Source organism: Erythrolamprus reginae, chromosome 2 (genome assembly GCF_031021105.1).
Source record: "Erythrolamprus reginae isolate rEryReg1 chromosome 2, rEryReg1.hap1, whole genome shotgun sequence".
In the NCBI taxonomy this organism is placed as follows: Eukaryota; Metazoa; Chordata; class Lepidosauria; order Squamata; family Dipsadidae; genus Erythrolamprus; species Erythrolamprus reginae.
In genome coordinates, this window is record NC_091951.1 from 37191239 (window position 1) to 37205625 (window position 14387).

The 14387-nt window shown below is 46.0% G+C and overlaps 2 protein-coding genes across 5 annotated transcripts in view; one reads left to right on the forward strand and one right to left on the reverse strand.

Annotated features, from left to right (window-relative positions):
* LOC139160193 (TNF receptor-associated factor 1-like) overlaps positions 1-14387 on the forward strand; it is a 635213-nt gene that overhangs the window by 399979 nt on the left and 220847 nt on the right. The window lies entirely within an intron of this gene.
* Positions 1-14387, reverse strand: part of VARS1 (valyl-tRNA synthetase 1) — a 75825-nt gene that overhangs the window by 32175 nt on the left and 29263 nt on the right. For both annotated transcript variants that reach the window (XM_070737806.1, XM_070737807.1), the window contains exons 8-16: positions 13773-13900; positions 11290-11454; positions 10675-10756; positions 8834-8953; positions 8634-8742; positions 8449-8537; positions 5151-5241; positions 1529-1653; positions 131-234 (exon numbers count right to left, since the gene is read on the reverse strand). In XM_070737806.1, the coding sequence (XP_070593907.1) occupies positions 131-234; positions 1529-1653; positions 5151-5241; positions 8449-8537; positions 8634-8742; positions 8834-8953; positions 10675-10756; positions 11290-11454; positions 13773-13900 (1013 nt within the window). The remainder of the gene's footprint in view (positions 1-130; positions 235-1528; positions 1654-5150; positions 5242-8448; positions 8538-8633; positions 8743-8833; positions 8954-10674; positions 10757-11289; positions 11455-13772; positions 13901-14387) is intronic.

Here is a 14387-nt window from a genome sequence, read left to right on the forward strand (position 1 = left end):
AATCTCACCTCTTAACTGACAACAGGAGAAACAGTATGGTCTTACTCCATTTTCAGGCATGCTGGCTGGGAACCCTTGGGAATCATGGTTTGAATACCTTTGAGGAGGGCTGTGTGACATTGTTACTCACCTGCACACAGGTACCACCATGGGGTTGTCCTTCACCTCCTTGAAGAGCTTCTTCTCCTTCAGAGCTTCCAGCACTGCTTTACGGGCTTCAAAGCGCTTCATGCCCTGGAAGAAGTAGAAGAAAGTGAAATAATGAAGTTGGAAAGCAGAAAAAAGTCTCCCGAAACAAACAAGCTAACAATAAACAACAGCCTAGTCAAGAAACCACCAAGGACACTCCTACCAAAACTGCCAGGGCAAGCCACTAGTATATATGAAGCTAGCAGACTTGACTATGGTATGAGCCACAAGTAAGACTTGAGTATAGTATGATTGTGTAGTATCGATTGTTTTTTAATGACAGTGAGTTTTTAATTTAGATTTGTACTATATTGTTATTGCTGTTGTGAGCCGCCCCGAGTCCTCGGGGAGGGACGGCATACAAATCTAATAAATAATAATAATAATAATAATAATAATAATCATTATCATTATCATTATTATTATTATTATTATTATTATTATTATTATTGTCAAGTCCTGCATTGAAGGATATAATGGAACTGGAAAAGGTGCAAAAAAGGGCAACAAGAATGATCAAGGAAATGGAGCACCTCCCTTATGATACCAGGTTGCAATGCCTTGGTCTCTTCAGCCTTGAAAGACGGTGTTTAAGGGGCGACTTGATTGAAGTGTATAAAATCATGCATGGGATAGAAAAGGTGGATAGAGAAAAATTATTTTCTCTATGACACAATACTAGGACAAGGGGGCCCTCCCTAAAGCTCATGCGTAAGAAAGTGAGGACCAATCAAGGGAAATATTTCTTCACCCAGAGGGTCATTGGTTTATGGAATTGACTTCCAGAAGAGGTCGTGACAGCTGTCAGCCTGGATAGTTTCAAGGCAGGATTAGACAGATTCATGGATGCCAAGTGCATTGGTGGTTATTAACACGGATGTCCAAGTTCTGCCTCTATGTTGGTTGAGACAGGCAGGATTCCCTTGAATACCATTTGTTGAGGGTCAAGGGAAAGGGAGGGTCTTGCTTTTTCTTTCTGCTCAAGATCCCCATGGACAATTGGTGGGCCACTGTGTGACACAGAATGCTGGACTCGATGGGTTTTGGCTCGATTCAGCATGGCTCTTATGTTCTTACTCCCTAATGGAACTGATGATGCTACTTAGCCAGGTAATGAAATGTCTACAAGAAAACACCATGTTCATGAATCCCATGCGGGCTGGGGAATTCTGGGAATTGAAGTCCACAGGTTTGAAGGTTGCCATGGTTGGACAGCCCTGTGCTAGTAAACCTACTGTTCCAGTTCAGGATAAACCCATTCCAGTCAATAAAAAACAGAGAGAAGACTGAACAGATCCTTTGAATTCCAGCCACCCTCCCAACCGCATCCCAACAATACCAAGAAAGGAGGAGGAACGTTGATGAGATAGCCGTTCTCGTTCATAATGTTGACGAACTCAAGTCCATGGCGCATGCCAACCTCATAATCATTTGGATCATGAGCTGGTGTGATCTTTACAGCACCTGAAAGCAGGAAGAAGAGGGAGATTATTTCAGGTCTTGCCATGAGTTGGGGGAAAGATCAAAAGCAACATGAGAAAATATTATTTTACTGAAAGAGTAGTAGATCTTTGGAACAAACTTCCAGCAGACGTGGTAGATAAATCCACAGTAACTGAATTTAAACATGGGATAAACATATATCCATCCTAAGATAAAATACAGAAAATAGTATAAGGGCAGACTAGATGGACCATGAGGTCTTTTTCTGCCGTCAGACTTCTATGTTTCTATGTTTCTATGTTTCCTGTTAGAACCTGGCTTGAGGTCTTTGGAATTACAGTAATACCTTGTCTTACAAACTTAATTGGTTCTGGGACGAGGTTCTTAAGGTGAAAAATTTGTAAGACGAAACAATGTTTGCCATAGGAATCAATGGAAAAGCGATTAATGCGTGCAAGCCCAAAATTCACCCCTTTTGCCAGCCGAAGCGCCCGTTTTTGCGCTGCTGGAATTCCCCTGAGGCTCCCCTCCATGGGAAACCCCACCTCCAGACTTCTGTGTTTTTGCGATGCTGCAGGGGAATCCCAGCATCGCAAAAATGAGCGCTTAGCTGGCAACGGAAGTCCAGAGGAGGGGTTTCCCAGCGAAGGGAGCATCAGTGAAATCACAGCATCGCAAAAACACCGAAGAACTCAAAACCCCACCTCCGGACCTCTGTGTTTTTGTGATGCTGCGATTTCACTGAGGCTCCCCTCGCTGGGAAACCCCACCTATGGACTTCCGTTGCCAGCGAAGCGCCCGTTTTTGCGCTGCTGGGATTCCCCTGCTGGGATTCCCCTACAGCATCACAAAAACACGGAAGTCCAGAAGTGGGGTTTCCCAAGCCTCAGGGGAATCCCAGCAGCGCAAAAATGGGTGCTTCGCTGGCAACGGAAGTCCAGAGGCGGGGCATCCCAGCGGCGGTGGTGGGTTTGTAAGGTGAAAACAGTTTGTAAGAAGAGGCAAAAAAATCTTAAACCCCGGGTTTGTATCTCGAAAAGTTTGTATGATGAGGCGTTTGTAAGACGAGGTATCACTGTACTCTGCCCCTACATTGTTGACACAAAGACCTGAACATCTAAAGCTGTATGAGATGATATCTGAAGTACTTCTGTCTGAAGTAGTGTAGGGTTTCCTGCCTAAGCAAGGAGTTGGACTTGAAGATCTCCAAGGTCCCTTCCAACTCTATTGTTGTTGTTGTTATATCAGAGTTTGTGGCAGAAAATTAAATCCAGAAAGCACATATAGGAAGGCTGATTCAGCAGGAATGATTTAAATAAGAAACCTCTTTATATAAAAGAATATATATACAATACCAACACAGATTCTTCTTTAATGTAATGGCAGTTACAGGCAGAACAGAACAGTTTCATTTCAACACAGTTCAGATTGGACTGAGAGTAGAGTGGGCTGAGACATGCCCAACCTTCTAGCTTCAGTTTCAATTCTCTGCACAGACTCAGATGTGTTTAAACTCCCATTGGCTGACTTAGTTGCTATGCCTAATCATTGGCTGACCTTGTTGCCATTGGCTCTCCCAGTTTATGAATATTCTAACAGATAACCAGGCTGAGCCCGAGATAGGAGGGGTCAAGCACATCATTAGTTTGGAATCCACTTGTGCTCACAAGAGACCAGCCCTCCTTGAATTCCATTAATTCTTACCTACTGCCAATTTGCTTTGACCATTAGTAGTTCAGATTTTTTGGAGAGCATAGGGATACAATTAAACCTATATTCATTTGAACTGCCTTGATTCTCGATTTATTGCACACAGCAAAAGCTTTGTTAGATGTTGTCCTTCTTTCCTGGTGGAAGTTTTTTTTTAGATACAGTAGTACCTCTAGATACGAGCTGCTCCACATGCGAGTATTCCAAGTTACGAGCCACGACGGGAGTGAAATTTCTTTTCGACACCCGAGCTCAAATTCGGGATACGAGCCGAGCTTCCACTAGGTGGCGCAAGAATCATTGCTTCTGGTTATCTCGGAGGGGAAAAACAAAGTCTAAAGCCATTTGTTCCAGATACGAGTTGTTCGACATACGAGCTCCGTTCTGGAACGAACTAAACTCATATCTAGAGGTACTACTGTACTTTGGACTTCTTCAAGTGAGCACTTTGCGTGTGTTGGAATTCACAGTCACTCATTGCTCACAGTCACTCATGCCCTCATCACCTCGAGGTTCGACTACTGTAATGCTCTCTACATGGGGCTACCTTTGAAAAGTGTTCGGAAACTTCAGATCGTGCAGAATGCAGCTGCGAGAGCAGTCATGGGCCTACCCAGGTATGCCCATGTTTCACCATCACTCCGCAGTCTGCATTGGCTGCCGATCAGTTTCCGGTCACAATTCAAAGTGTTGGTTATGACCTTTAAAGCCCTTCATGGCACTGGACCAGAATATCTCCGAGACCGCCTTCTGTCGCACGAATCCCAGCGACCGATTAGGTCCCACAGAGTGGGCCTCCTCCGGGTACCGTCAACTAAACAATGTCGGTTGGCGGGCCCCAGGGGGAGAGCCTTCTCTGTGGCGGCACCGACTCTCTGGAACCAACTCCCCCCGGAGATCAGAACTGCCCCTACTCTTCCTGCCTTCCGTAAACTCCTCAAAACCCACCTTTGCCGTCAGGCATGGGGAAACTAAACATCTTCCCCTGGGCACGTTGAATTTATATATGGTATGCTTGTGTGTGTGTGTGTGTTAGTATAGGGGTTTTTCTTAAATTTATAATATTTTAATTAATTGGATTATGTATTGGATTGTCTTTTCACTTGTTGTGAGCCGCCCCGAGTTTTCGGAGAGGGGCGGCATACAAATCCAAATAATAAATAAATAAATCCCCAAAATTATCCAACACAACCAAGGAGTCAAGTTGGGGAATGCTGAGTTATAATTGCCCATTTGGTTCCTTTGGACTGTTCGCTCATTAACCCTAACTAATATACAGTACATTTCTTTTAATCAGGGTTTTCTCATTTTATTTCACTCCCATAATAAAGGTCACCCTTTGTCTTCCACCTTCTTCATAGACTCTCCACCCTAGCTCTTCACCAACAACTCCATCCTTTCATATAGGACACTGATGGCAAACCTTTTTCGGTTCGTGTGCCAAGAAGAAGCGTGTGGGTGTGTTAGTATGCATGCACTTGCTCACACCCCTTCCCTCTCCCACATACACCCACACCTCCCTGTGCTGCCCCTGTGCATGCGCACAACACCCCCCCGCCCCCAGTCCCTGCACAGGCCTCACTGAAGCCTGGGACGTGTGCCATAGATTCGCCATAATGGATATAGGATTTGCTGCATTCACCTAGCCCAGGGGTAGGCAAAGTTGGCTCTTCTATGACTTTTGGACTTCAACTCCCAGAATTCCTCAGCCAATCATGCTAGCTCAGGAATTCTGGGAGTTGAAGTCCACATGTCATAGAAGAGCCAACTTTGCCTAGCCTTGACCTAGCCCATAGCCCAGAACTTACCGGTTCCAAACTCCATATCTACAAAATCATCACAGACAATGGGAAGGAGGCGTCCCGTGAAGGGATGTTGGACTTTCCGGCCATGCAGATGCTGGAAAGACAAAGCAAATCAAAGCAAGAGAATTAAATCATCGTCTTTTAATGACCCCATAATCTCTTGCGAAGTAGAGTCTGGGCAACGCTCTCTACATGGGGCTACCTTTGAAAAGTGTTCGGAAACTTCAGATCGTGCAGAATGCAGCTGCGAGAGCAATCATGGGCTTTCCTAAGTATGCCCATGTTACTCCAACACTCCTCAGTCTGCATTGGTTGCCAATCAGTTTTCGGTCACAATTCAAAGTGTTGGTTATGACCTATAAAGCCCTTCATGGCACCGGACCAGAATATCTCCAGGACCGCCTTCTACCGCACGAATCCCAGCGGACGGTTAGGTCCCACAAAGTTGGCCTTCTCCGGTTCCCGTCAACTAAACAATGTCGTCTGGCGGGACCCAGGGGAAGAGCCTTCTCTGTGGCAGCTCTGACCCTCTGGAACCAACTCCCCCGAGAGATTAGGACTGCCCCTACTCTCCTTGCCTTTCTTAAACTCCTTAAAACCCACCTCTGTCGTCAGGCTTGGGAGAACTGAGACATCCCCCCCTTGCCTATGTAGTTTTGTGCATGATATGACTGTGTGTATGCATTTTATATATTGGGTTTTTTTTTCTTTTTAGACTTTTTAATGTTAAATTGTTATTTTAGATTTTAATTATTAGATTTGTTACCATGTATTGTTTTTATCACTGTTGTGAGCTGCCCTGAGTCTGCGGAGAGGGGCGGCATACAAATCTAAATAATAATAATAATAATAATAATAATAATAATAATAATAATAATAACAACAACAACAACAACAACAACAACAACAACTGAATGGAGCTGAGTGTTTACTGGCTGGATGCCCTTCCTGTCACCAATGCAGAGTTATATAATCTCAACATACCCAGAGAGAGAAATATCTGCCTCTACCTAGGATCGAACTTACAGCCTCCTGATTGTGAGGCGAGAGCTCCACCTCTAGGCCATCATACCACTCATAGAATTAATGAATGCTCCAAAATCACCCAAATAATCTCAAAAGTGCTTCTTTCAAAAGGCAACTGGACTTCCTTCGTTTTTCCTTGGTGGCTGTTTTCACTTCTCACCGAAGCATCTTCTTCAGTTCTGAACTTCAGAACTGAAGGGCTGGGGAGACCCTCAGTCACTTTTTTCACCAAATAAAACTTTGAAAGTTTATTAATTGAATAGTTGTAACTTGAGGATTATGTGTAAACCAAATCAAAGTGAATGAAGTTTTTTTTCTTGTTCCGCAAGATGTGTAAACTCTCTAAGTTTCCCCCTTTCTTCTCCAAGGTCAGCTCCATCATCCTTTACATCTGGCCAGGTAGATTTATTTTCAAACAAGTCGTAGTTGTCCCAAAGGTGCTTTTTTCAAGAGGCAAGAGGACTTTCTGATTTTTCTGTGAAGGCTGTTTTGCTTCTCAATCCAAGAGGTTTCTTTAGCTCTTGCTGGATGGTGGGGAATGGAAAGATTTATACTCTTTGCAGACAGTTGGTCATTTGCATTCTTTTTAGAGAGTCGTTGAGGTCACCTGGAGGTTTAGCTCAGAACTGAAGAAGCTTCTTAGATGAGAAGCGAGGGGAAAAAACACCCAGGATATCCAGTTGATTTCTGAAAACCATCTTTAACACTAACTTTCAAAGCATCTGAGAAGTCACCTGTCCAGTATTGGGTTTGTTAGTACATGGTACAAGGTTATTTGGGATTGCCATGTTAAACTGCCTATTGTAGTTTCTTGTATTTAAGTAGTAATATCACTTTAAGAGTTTTGGCTGGTTCGCCATAAGAGGGCGCCAGTACTCTCTCCTGACAATGATGCTGAATTGCTCATTCACTTTTGTCTTTACCTTGAGGGGGGAGTGTATATAAAACAGTGCTTGTTATATGCAGTTTATGTTGTATTGCTTAGTGTTTGCTATGTGCATATTGTATTGTATTGCTTAGTGCTTGCTATGTGCAGTTTATGGATTGTTTCTGTTTTATGTATATATGTAAATAGCACTTAATCAGCAGTTGCGGCCCTATTTGGACAGAGAGTCATTGCTCACAGTCACTCATGCCCTTATCACCTCGATGTTCGATTACTGTAATGCTCTCTACATGGGGCTACCTTTGAAAAGTGTTCGGAAACTTCAGATCGTGCAGAACGCGGCCGCGAGAGCTATCGTGGGGCTTCCCAGATTCGCCCACGTATCTACAACACTCCGTGGCCTGCATTGGCTGCCGATCAGTTTCCGGTCACAATTCAAAGTGTTGGTCATGACCTTTAAAGCCTTACATGGCATTGGACCAGAGTACCTCCGGAACCGCCTGCTACCGCACGAATCCCAGCAGCCGATAAGGTCCCACAGAGTTGGCCTTCTCCGGATCCCGCTGAATAAACAATGTCATCTGGCGGGCCCCAGGGGAAGAGCCATCTCTGTGGCGGCCCCGGCCCTCTGGAATCAACTCGCCCTAGAGATTAGAACTGCTCCCACCCTCCTTGTCTTCCGTAAACTACTTAAGACCCACCTATACTGCCAGGCATGGGGGATTTGAGACATCTGCATGTGCTCTTTGGTTTTTAATTATGATAGGGTTTTTAGTTATTTTTAATATTAGATTTGTGCCATTATAATATTGTTTTTATCTTTGTTGTGAGCCGCCCCGAGTCTTCGGAGAGGGGCGGCATACAAATCTAATAAATTGAATTGAATTGAATAACTAAGTCTGTGTCATTATTGGCTATAACACACACACACATCCACACTCTTCTTAATCTCTGCTCGCTGTATGTCGAAGGTCTCACAGCCTAGCTATACCGAGACATACCAACAGGGTTGCTACATGGACTGGGGGGGGGAGAGAGACACCGTTTCGGTAGCAATAAGGGAGCTGTACGCATGCGTCAGAGCGAGATTTCCTTCCCGCGTAAATCTCGTGCCAGGACGCATGGGCGTGCGAGATTTCGGTGATTTTCAGTAATGTTTTTCTTCCACGCATGCACAGACCCAAAAAGTTGGCAAAGATCGGAAAAATCTTGCGCTTGCGTCCATCCTCACACAAGATTTTGCCTTCCTGTGCATGCTCAGGAAGCAAATCTCGCTCCGACACATCTCTGTGCTGGGGTCGCAGAGCCCCGTGGGAAGTGCACCAATAGTAGCGGTAAGTGGAATCTGCGCCTGCCCCAACCAACGCTATAGTCTTACGCCTTTCATACCTGGTATCGGGGGTCCTTGGGATGGACTGCAACTGCTGTGTCTCCCAGCATTGTCTCAACACGGGTGGTCGCCACCACCACTTCCTCATCTGTCGAAGAAAAAGGACAAGGGGTGAGCAGACCAAGAGTCAAGACCCCAGATCTTAAAACTGTTGGAACCATCAGCCAAGAACGTCATACTATACCCGAGTTCTCAATCTTGTAAGCGAAGGAGACCAGCACTCCAAACTCAACCTTCTCTTTGTAGCCCGGGACGGGCAAGAGAGTCCGGCCTGTTAATTCCTTCTTATCCACCTGGGAGGAAGGAGACAATTAATTGCATCGTCAGGCCTGGATCCCTGAGCGAAACGCTGGTACAGGAAATGGGACAATCTATCCTCATCACCTCTATGTCAGAAATGGCTGAGTTGAGAGTGCAGGACCAGTTGACCAGACGTTTGCTCCGGTAGATGATCCCTTTCTCATGCAATTGGATGAAAGCTTCTTGGACGGCATAGGAGAGTTTCTGTTGGCGATACAAGAACACGGTTCCATCAGGAGGGCATAATCGGAGCAGAATGAATGAATGAATGAATGAATGAATGAGTGAGTGAGTGAGTGAGTGAGTGAGTGAGTGAGTGAGTGAGTGAGTGAATGAATGCATTTATTTATTTGTTTGTTTGTTTGTTTGTTTGTTTGTTTGTTTGTTAAATAATTAGATTTGTATGCCGCCCCTCTCCGTAGACTCGGGGCAGCTCACAGTAATAATAAAGACAATGTAAAAACAAATCTAATAATTTAAAAAACTTTTAAAAACCCATTATTAAAAGCAAACATACACACAAGCATAACATGTATAAACTGTATAGGCCCGGGGGAGATATCTCAGTTCCCCCATGCCTCACGGCAGAGGTGGGTTTTAAGAAGCTTACGAAAGGCAAGGAGGGTGGGGGCAGTCCTAATCTCCGTGGGGAGCTGGTTCCAGAGGGTCGGGGCAGCCAGAGAAGGCTCTTCTCCTGGGTCCCGCCAAACAACATTGTTTAGTCGACAGGACCAGGAGAAGGTCAACTCTGTGGGACATAACCGGTTGCTGGGATTCGTGCGGCAGAAGGCGGTCCTGGAGATATTCTGATCCGATGCCATGAAGGGCTTTATAGATCATAACCAACACTTTGAATTGTGACTGGAAATTGATCGGCAACCAATGCAGACTGCGGAGTGTTGGTGTGACATGGGCATACCTGGGGAAGCCCATGATTGTGTTCGCAGCTGCATTCTGCACAATCTGAAGTTTCCGAACACTCTTCAAAGGTAGCCCCATGTAGAGAGCATTACAGTAGTCGAACCTCGAGGTGATGAGGGCATGAGTGACTGTAAGCAGTGAGTCCCGGTCCAGATAGGGCCGCAACTGGTGCACCAGGTGAACCTGGGCAAGCGCCCCCCTCGCCACAGCTGAAAGATGGTTCTCTAATGTGAGCTGTGGATCGAGGAGGACACCCAAGTTGCAGACCCTCTCTGAGGGGGGTCAATAATCCCCCCCCCCCAGGGTTATGGATGGACAGATGGAATTGTCCTTGGGAGGCAGGACCCACAGCCACTCCGTCTTATCCGGGTTGAGTTTGAGTCTGTTGACACCCATCCAGACCCCAACAACCTCCAAGCACTGGCACATCACTTCCACTGCTTCATTGACTGGACATGGGGTGGAGATGTACAACTGGGTATCATCAGCATACTGATGATACCTTACCCCATGCCCCTGGATGATTACTTGCGGGACCTCCTCCTGCCGCATGAATCCCAGCGACCAGTCAGGTCCCACAGAGTCAGCCTTCTCCAGGTCCTGTCAATTAGACAATGCCGCTTGGCAGGGCCTAGGGAAAGAGCCTTCTCTGTGGGGGCCTTGGCCCTCTGGAATCAGCTCCCCCCAGAGATTCGTAGTGCCCCCACCCTCCTTGCCTTCTGTAAGAACTTGAAAACCCATCTGTGCTGCCAGGCTTGGGGTCACTAGACCCTAGCTTCTGCCCGACCAGTGCGATGTATGCTTGTTTGTGGAATGTGAATGAATTATTTTTAATGTTCCAGGGTTTTTAGAGTAGTGGTAGATTTTAGACTTTGATATTGTATACTGTTTTTTATTATGCTGTGAGCCGCCTTGAGTCCTCAGAGAAGGATGGCATACAAATCCAGTCAATCAATCAATCAATCAATCAATCAATCTCTTGCCCTCTGATTTCAAAATCTTACGGGGTCCATGGTGAAACAAGCTCTGTCCCAGTCCAAGGAGGAACCCAGTTTCTTCAGCTGATGGTAGATCCGATCCCCTTTTCTACGAAGAAAAAAGAAGGAGGTGTGATTGACGGCGAAGCATCACCGGAAAGGCACAAGGCTCTTGTGGATTATGGTAACTTTTCCAATAGTCTACGAAATCTAGAGAAAATAAATGGCCAGTTGGGCTGTTCGATCACGTGCTGGTCAGCGGATTTTGGGTCTTGAGGAAAGCCGTTTCACCCTCTGGAGGCTTCAGGAAGCTTCCCTGAAGGCTCCGGAGTGTGAAAATTGGCCCAACAGGCAAACCGGAAGTCTGATTTTCCGAACTTCTGGTTTGCCCGTGACCGTTTTTCACACTCCGGGGCTTCCCTGAAGCTTCCAGAGGGTGAAACGGCTTTCCTCAGGGCCAAAAGTCAGTTGACCAGCACATGCATGTGCACTGCAGCTGACATAGGGCAATGCCTTGCGCGCCCTTCCAATATGGCTCCGTATACCACCATCCAATATGGCTCCGTGTATTTGCCATCACTGTTATATGGCATCCATCTTACCAAAAATACTTGGAAAAAGAGACACAGGAAAAAGACTCACTCGTTTTTCCATTTCCAGACTTCCTCGATGAACGATTCGCGGCCGAGGTCATGCCGTGTTTTCCCTTGCTCCTTCCAAAGCTTTTTCTCCACTACCACCTGGGTGGCAATGCCCGCGTGGTCACAGCCGGGGTTCCACAAGGTGGTCTCCCCCCTCATTCTGTGCCTGCGAGACAAGCAGAGGAACAAGGAAGCTAGAACAACTGCATCCTTATCAGTAACCCCACAGAATCAAACTACACATGTGGCCAAATACAGTGGTACCTCTACTTAAGAATGCCTCTACAGTGATCCCTCGATTAGTGCGGGGGTTACGTTCCAAGACCTCCCGCACTAATCGATTTTCCGCGGTATAGTGGTGCGGAAGTAAAAACACCATCTGCGCATGCGCACCCTTTTTTCCATGGCCGCGCATGCGCAGATGGTGGAGCCGGGGAGCGACGAAAGTGTGGAAGCCGACAGATTGCTTTCAATGTCGGCTGCCCCCGCCCCCCCAGCACCCGCTCGCCCGCCGTTCGCCCGGCCGCTCGTTCACTCGCCGTTTGGCTGGCCGCTCGCCGCCCTCCCGTTCGCTCACCCGGCCGCTCGCTCGCTGCTCGCCCGTTCACTCACCCGACTCCAGCCCCCAACGACTCCATTACGTTTGGCCACGAACTCGCCTGGAGTCGGGCTGGCGGAGACACGGAGGAATGGCGGCTACTATTTACAACTGAGCTGTGCTACCTGGAGTGAGTCGGGAATGAGTCGGGTGAGTCGGAGGAGGGAAGAGTGGAGGACCGTGACGGCCAGGGAGAGGGAGAGGGAGACAATTGATTTTAGTCTCCATTTTAAAAATCTTTTATTTAAAGCTTTGCTGGCCCTTTAAAGGACCTTTCGGAAGTGGAAGGGAAGCCTAAGAACGGGCGGAAGAGAAGGGGTGAAAACAGCTGTTTTACCTACTGCGCACGCGTTGCGCTTCCAAGCCAGTTGGCAGACCACTGATATGGATATGGACCTGCCCGCCGCTCGCCCGGGGAGAGGGGGAGAGATAGAGAAAGAGAGAGAAGGAAAGAAAGAAAGAGATGAGAAAGGAAGGAAGAGAGTGAGAGAGAGGAAGAAAGAGAGAGAGAGAAGAGTGGAAGGAAGAGAGAGAGAAATGATAGATAAATACCGTGGAGTATTTTTTAATCAATATTTTTTGAAAAACCGTGGTACAGCGTTTTGCACTAATCGAGACCGCACTAATCGAGGGATCGCTGTACTTCAGAACTTTTCTAGATAAGAACCGGGTATTTCCCTCTTCTTAAGAACCCGAGTCCGGAAAAATTTCACAGGAAATTTGAGAGGGGCGCGAAGGCCTGGCCCTTTCCTGCCATTCCCCCTTTAATCCCAGCCATTTTGGGCTTTTCTGGGCTGCCAGAGGAGCCTTTCGGTGGCGCTTAAGGAGGCTTTGGCAATCCAGAGCGAACAAAGCATTTTCCTTTCTCTGGGTGCTTGGAGAGGGAATTAACCTCTGCCAGCGCCCAGAGAAAAGAAATGCTCCCTTCGCTCTAGGCAGCGACTCTCCTCCTCCTCTTCTTCCCCCCACCCAAATTCCGAGCTTTTATTTCTTTCCTAATGGGTTTGCATGCATCATTTGCTTTTACATTGATTCCTATGGGAAAAATTGCTTCTACTTACAAACTTTTCTACTTAAGAACCTGGTCACGGAACGCATTAAGTTCTGAAGTAGAGGTACCACTGTAATTCCAGGGAAAGTAAGAGGATTTAGAAGTGGGTTCCCAGATTCAGGTTCAGATTTATTATATTTGTATGCCGCCCCTCTCCGAAGAGATAGAGATTCAGAACAGCATTATGTACAGGTTATTTCCTCAACTTATGATCTCAACTGGGACCAACATTTTGGTTATAAGTCGTGAGGGTCATAAATAGAGGCATTGAAACATAGAAACATAGAAGACTGATAGCAGAAAAAGATCTCATGGTCCATCTAGTCTGCCCTTATACTATTTCCTGTATTTTTATCTTAGGATGGATATATGTTTATCCCAGGCATGTTTAAATTCAGTTACTGTGGATTTACCAACCACGTCTACTGGAAGTTTGTTCCAAGGATCTACTACTCTTTCAGTAAAATAATATTTTCTCATGCTGCTTTTGATCTTTCTCCCAACTAACTTCAGATTGTGTCCCCTTGTTCTTGTGTTCACTTTGGTGTGGTAATTTCACAACTGAAGAATTCTAAGAGCTAAAGTCCACAAGTCTTAATTTTGCCAAGTTTGGAGACCCCTGCACCAGAAAACAGAAAATAGTACAGCTACTGTACTTCTTGCAACCCCTTCTACTCATCTTTATTAATTTCACCAAAGAGAACTCTGCAATAATTGTGCTTGGAAAAGGTATATTTCAACTGGAAAGCTCCTACAAATCTAGCAGAAGACAGAGAAGGCTTATGATAAAGGCCCCAGAGCGTAAGATGTTCCCAGAAAGAAAGAGATATCTCACCATCTTGTCAGAGAGTCCTGGATGGAGTTGGTGAGGGCATGGCCGAGATGGAGTGATCCGGTAACATTGGGTGGAGGAATGCACATCATAAACATGCCTTTGGGGTTTGGTTCAGAGATACTGAGGTGCTGGGAAACGACAGAAAAGATTGTTTAGTGGGTGAAATTTTCAGAGAGGAGAGTCTTGCAAGTAAAGAAATTTATCTGCCAAGGGGGAAATCACCCAGACCTAGTGGTCCTATCAACCATCCTGTTGGCATATCCAGTAAAACAAACTCCTAGGATATTATTTTATCACGAGTATAACTTTACTGATGGATAAATAGATCCATACAGGCATAGAAGTGAAGCCAGTTTTGAAATTTTCCTGTGAAAGCTTAAACTATATAGTTAAAATCCCCCCACCCAGGTCCACCAATCCAGAGCATACGCTTTGTTTTGAGAAAAAATCTGCTCGTCTCAGAAATCTCTCATTGTTGCAACCTGGTATCATAAGGGAGGTGCTCCATTTCCTTTATCATTCTTGTTGCCCTTTTTTGCACCTTTTCCAGTTCCATTATATCCTTCTTGAGATGCGGTAACCAGAACTGTACAAGTGTGGTCTCACCATCATCTC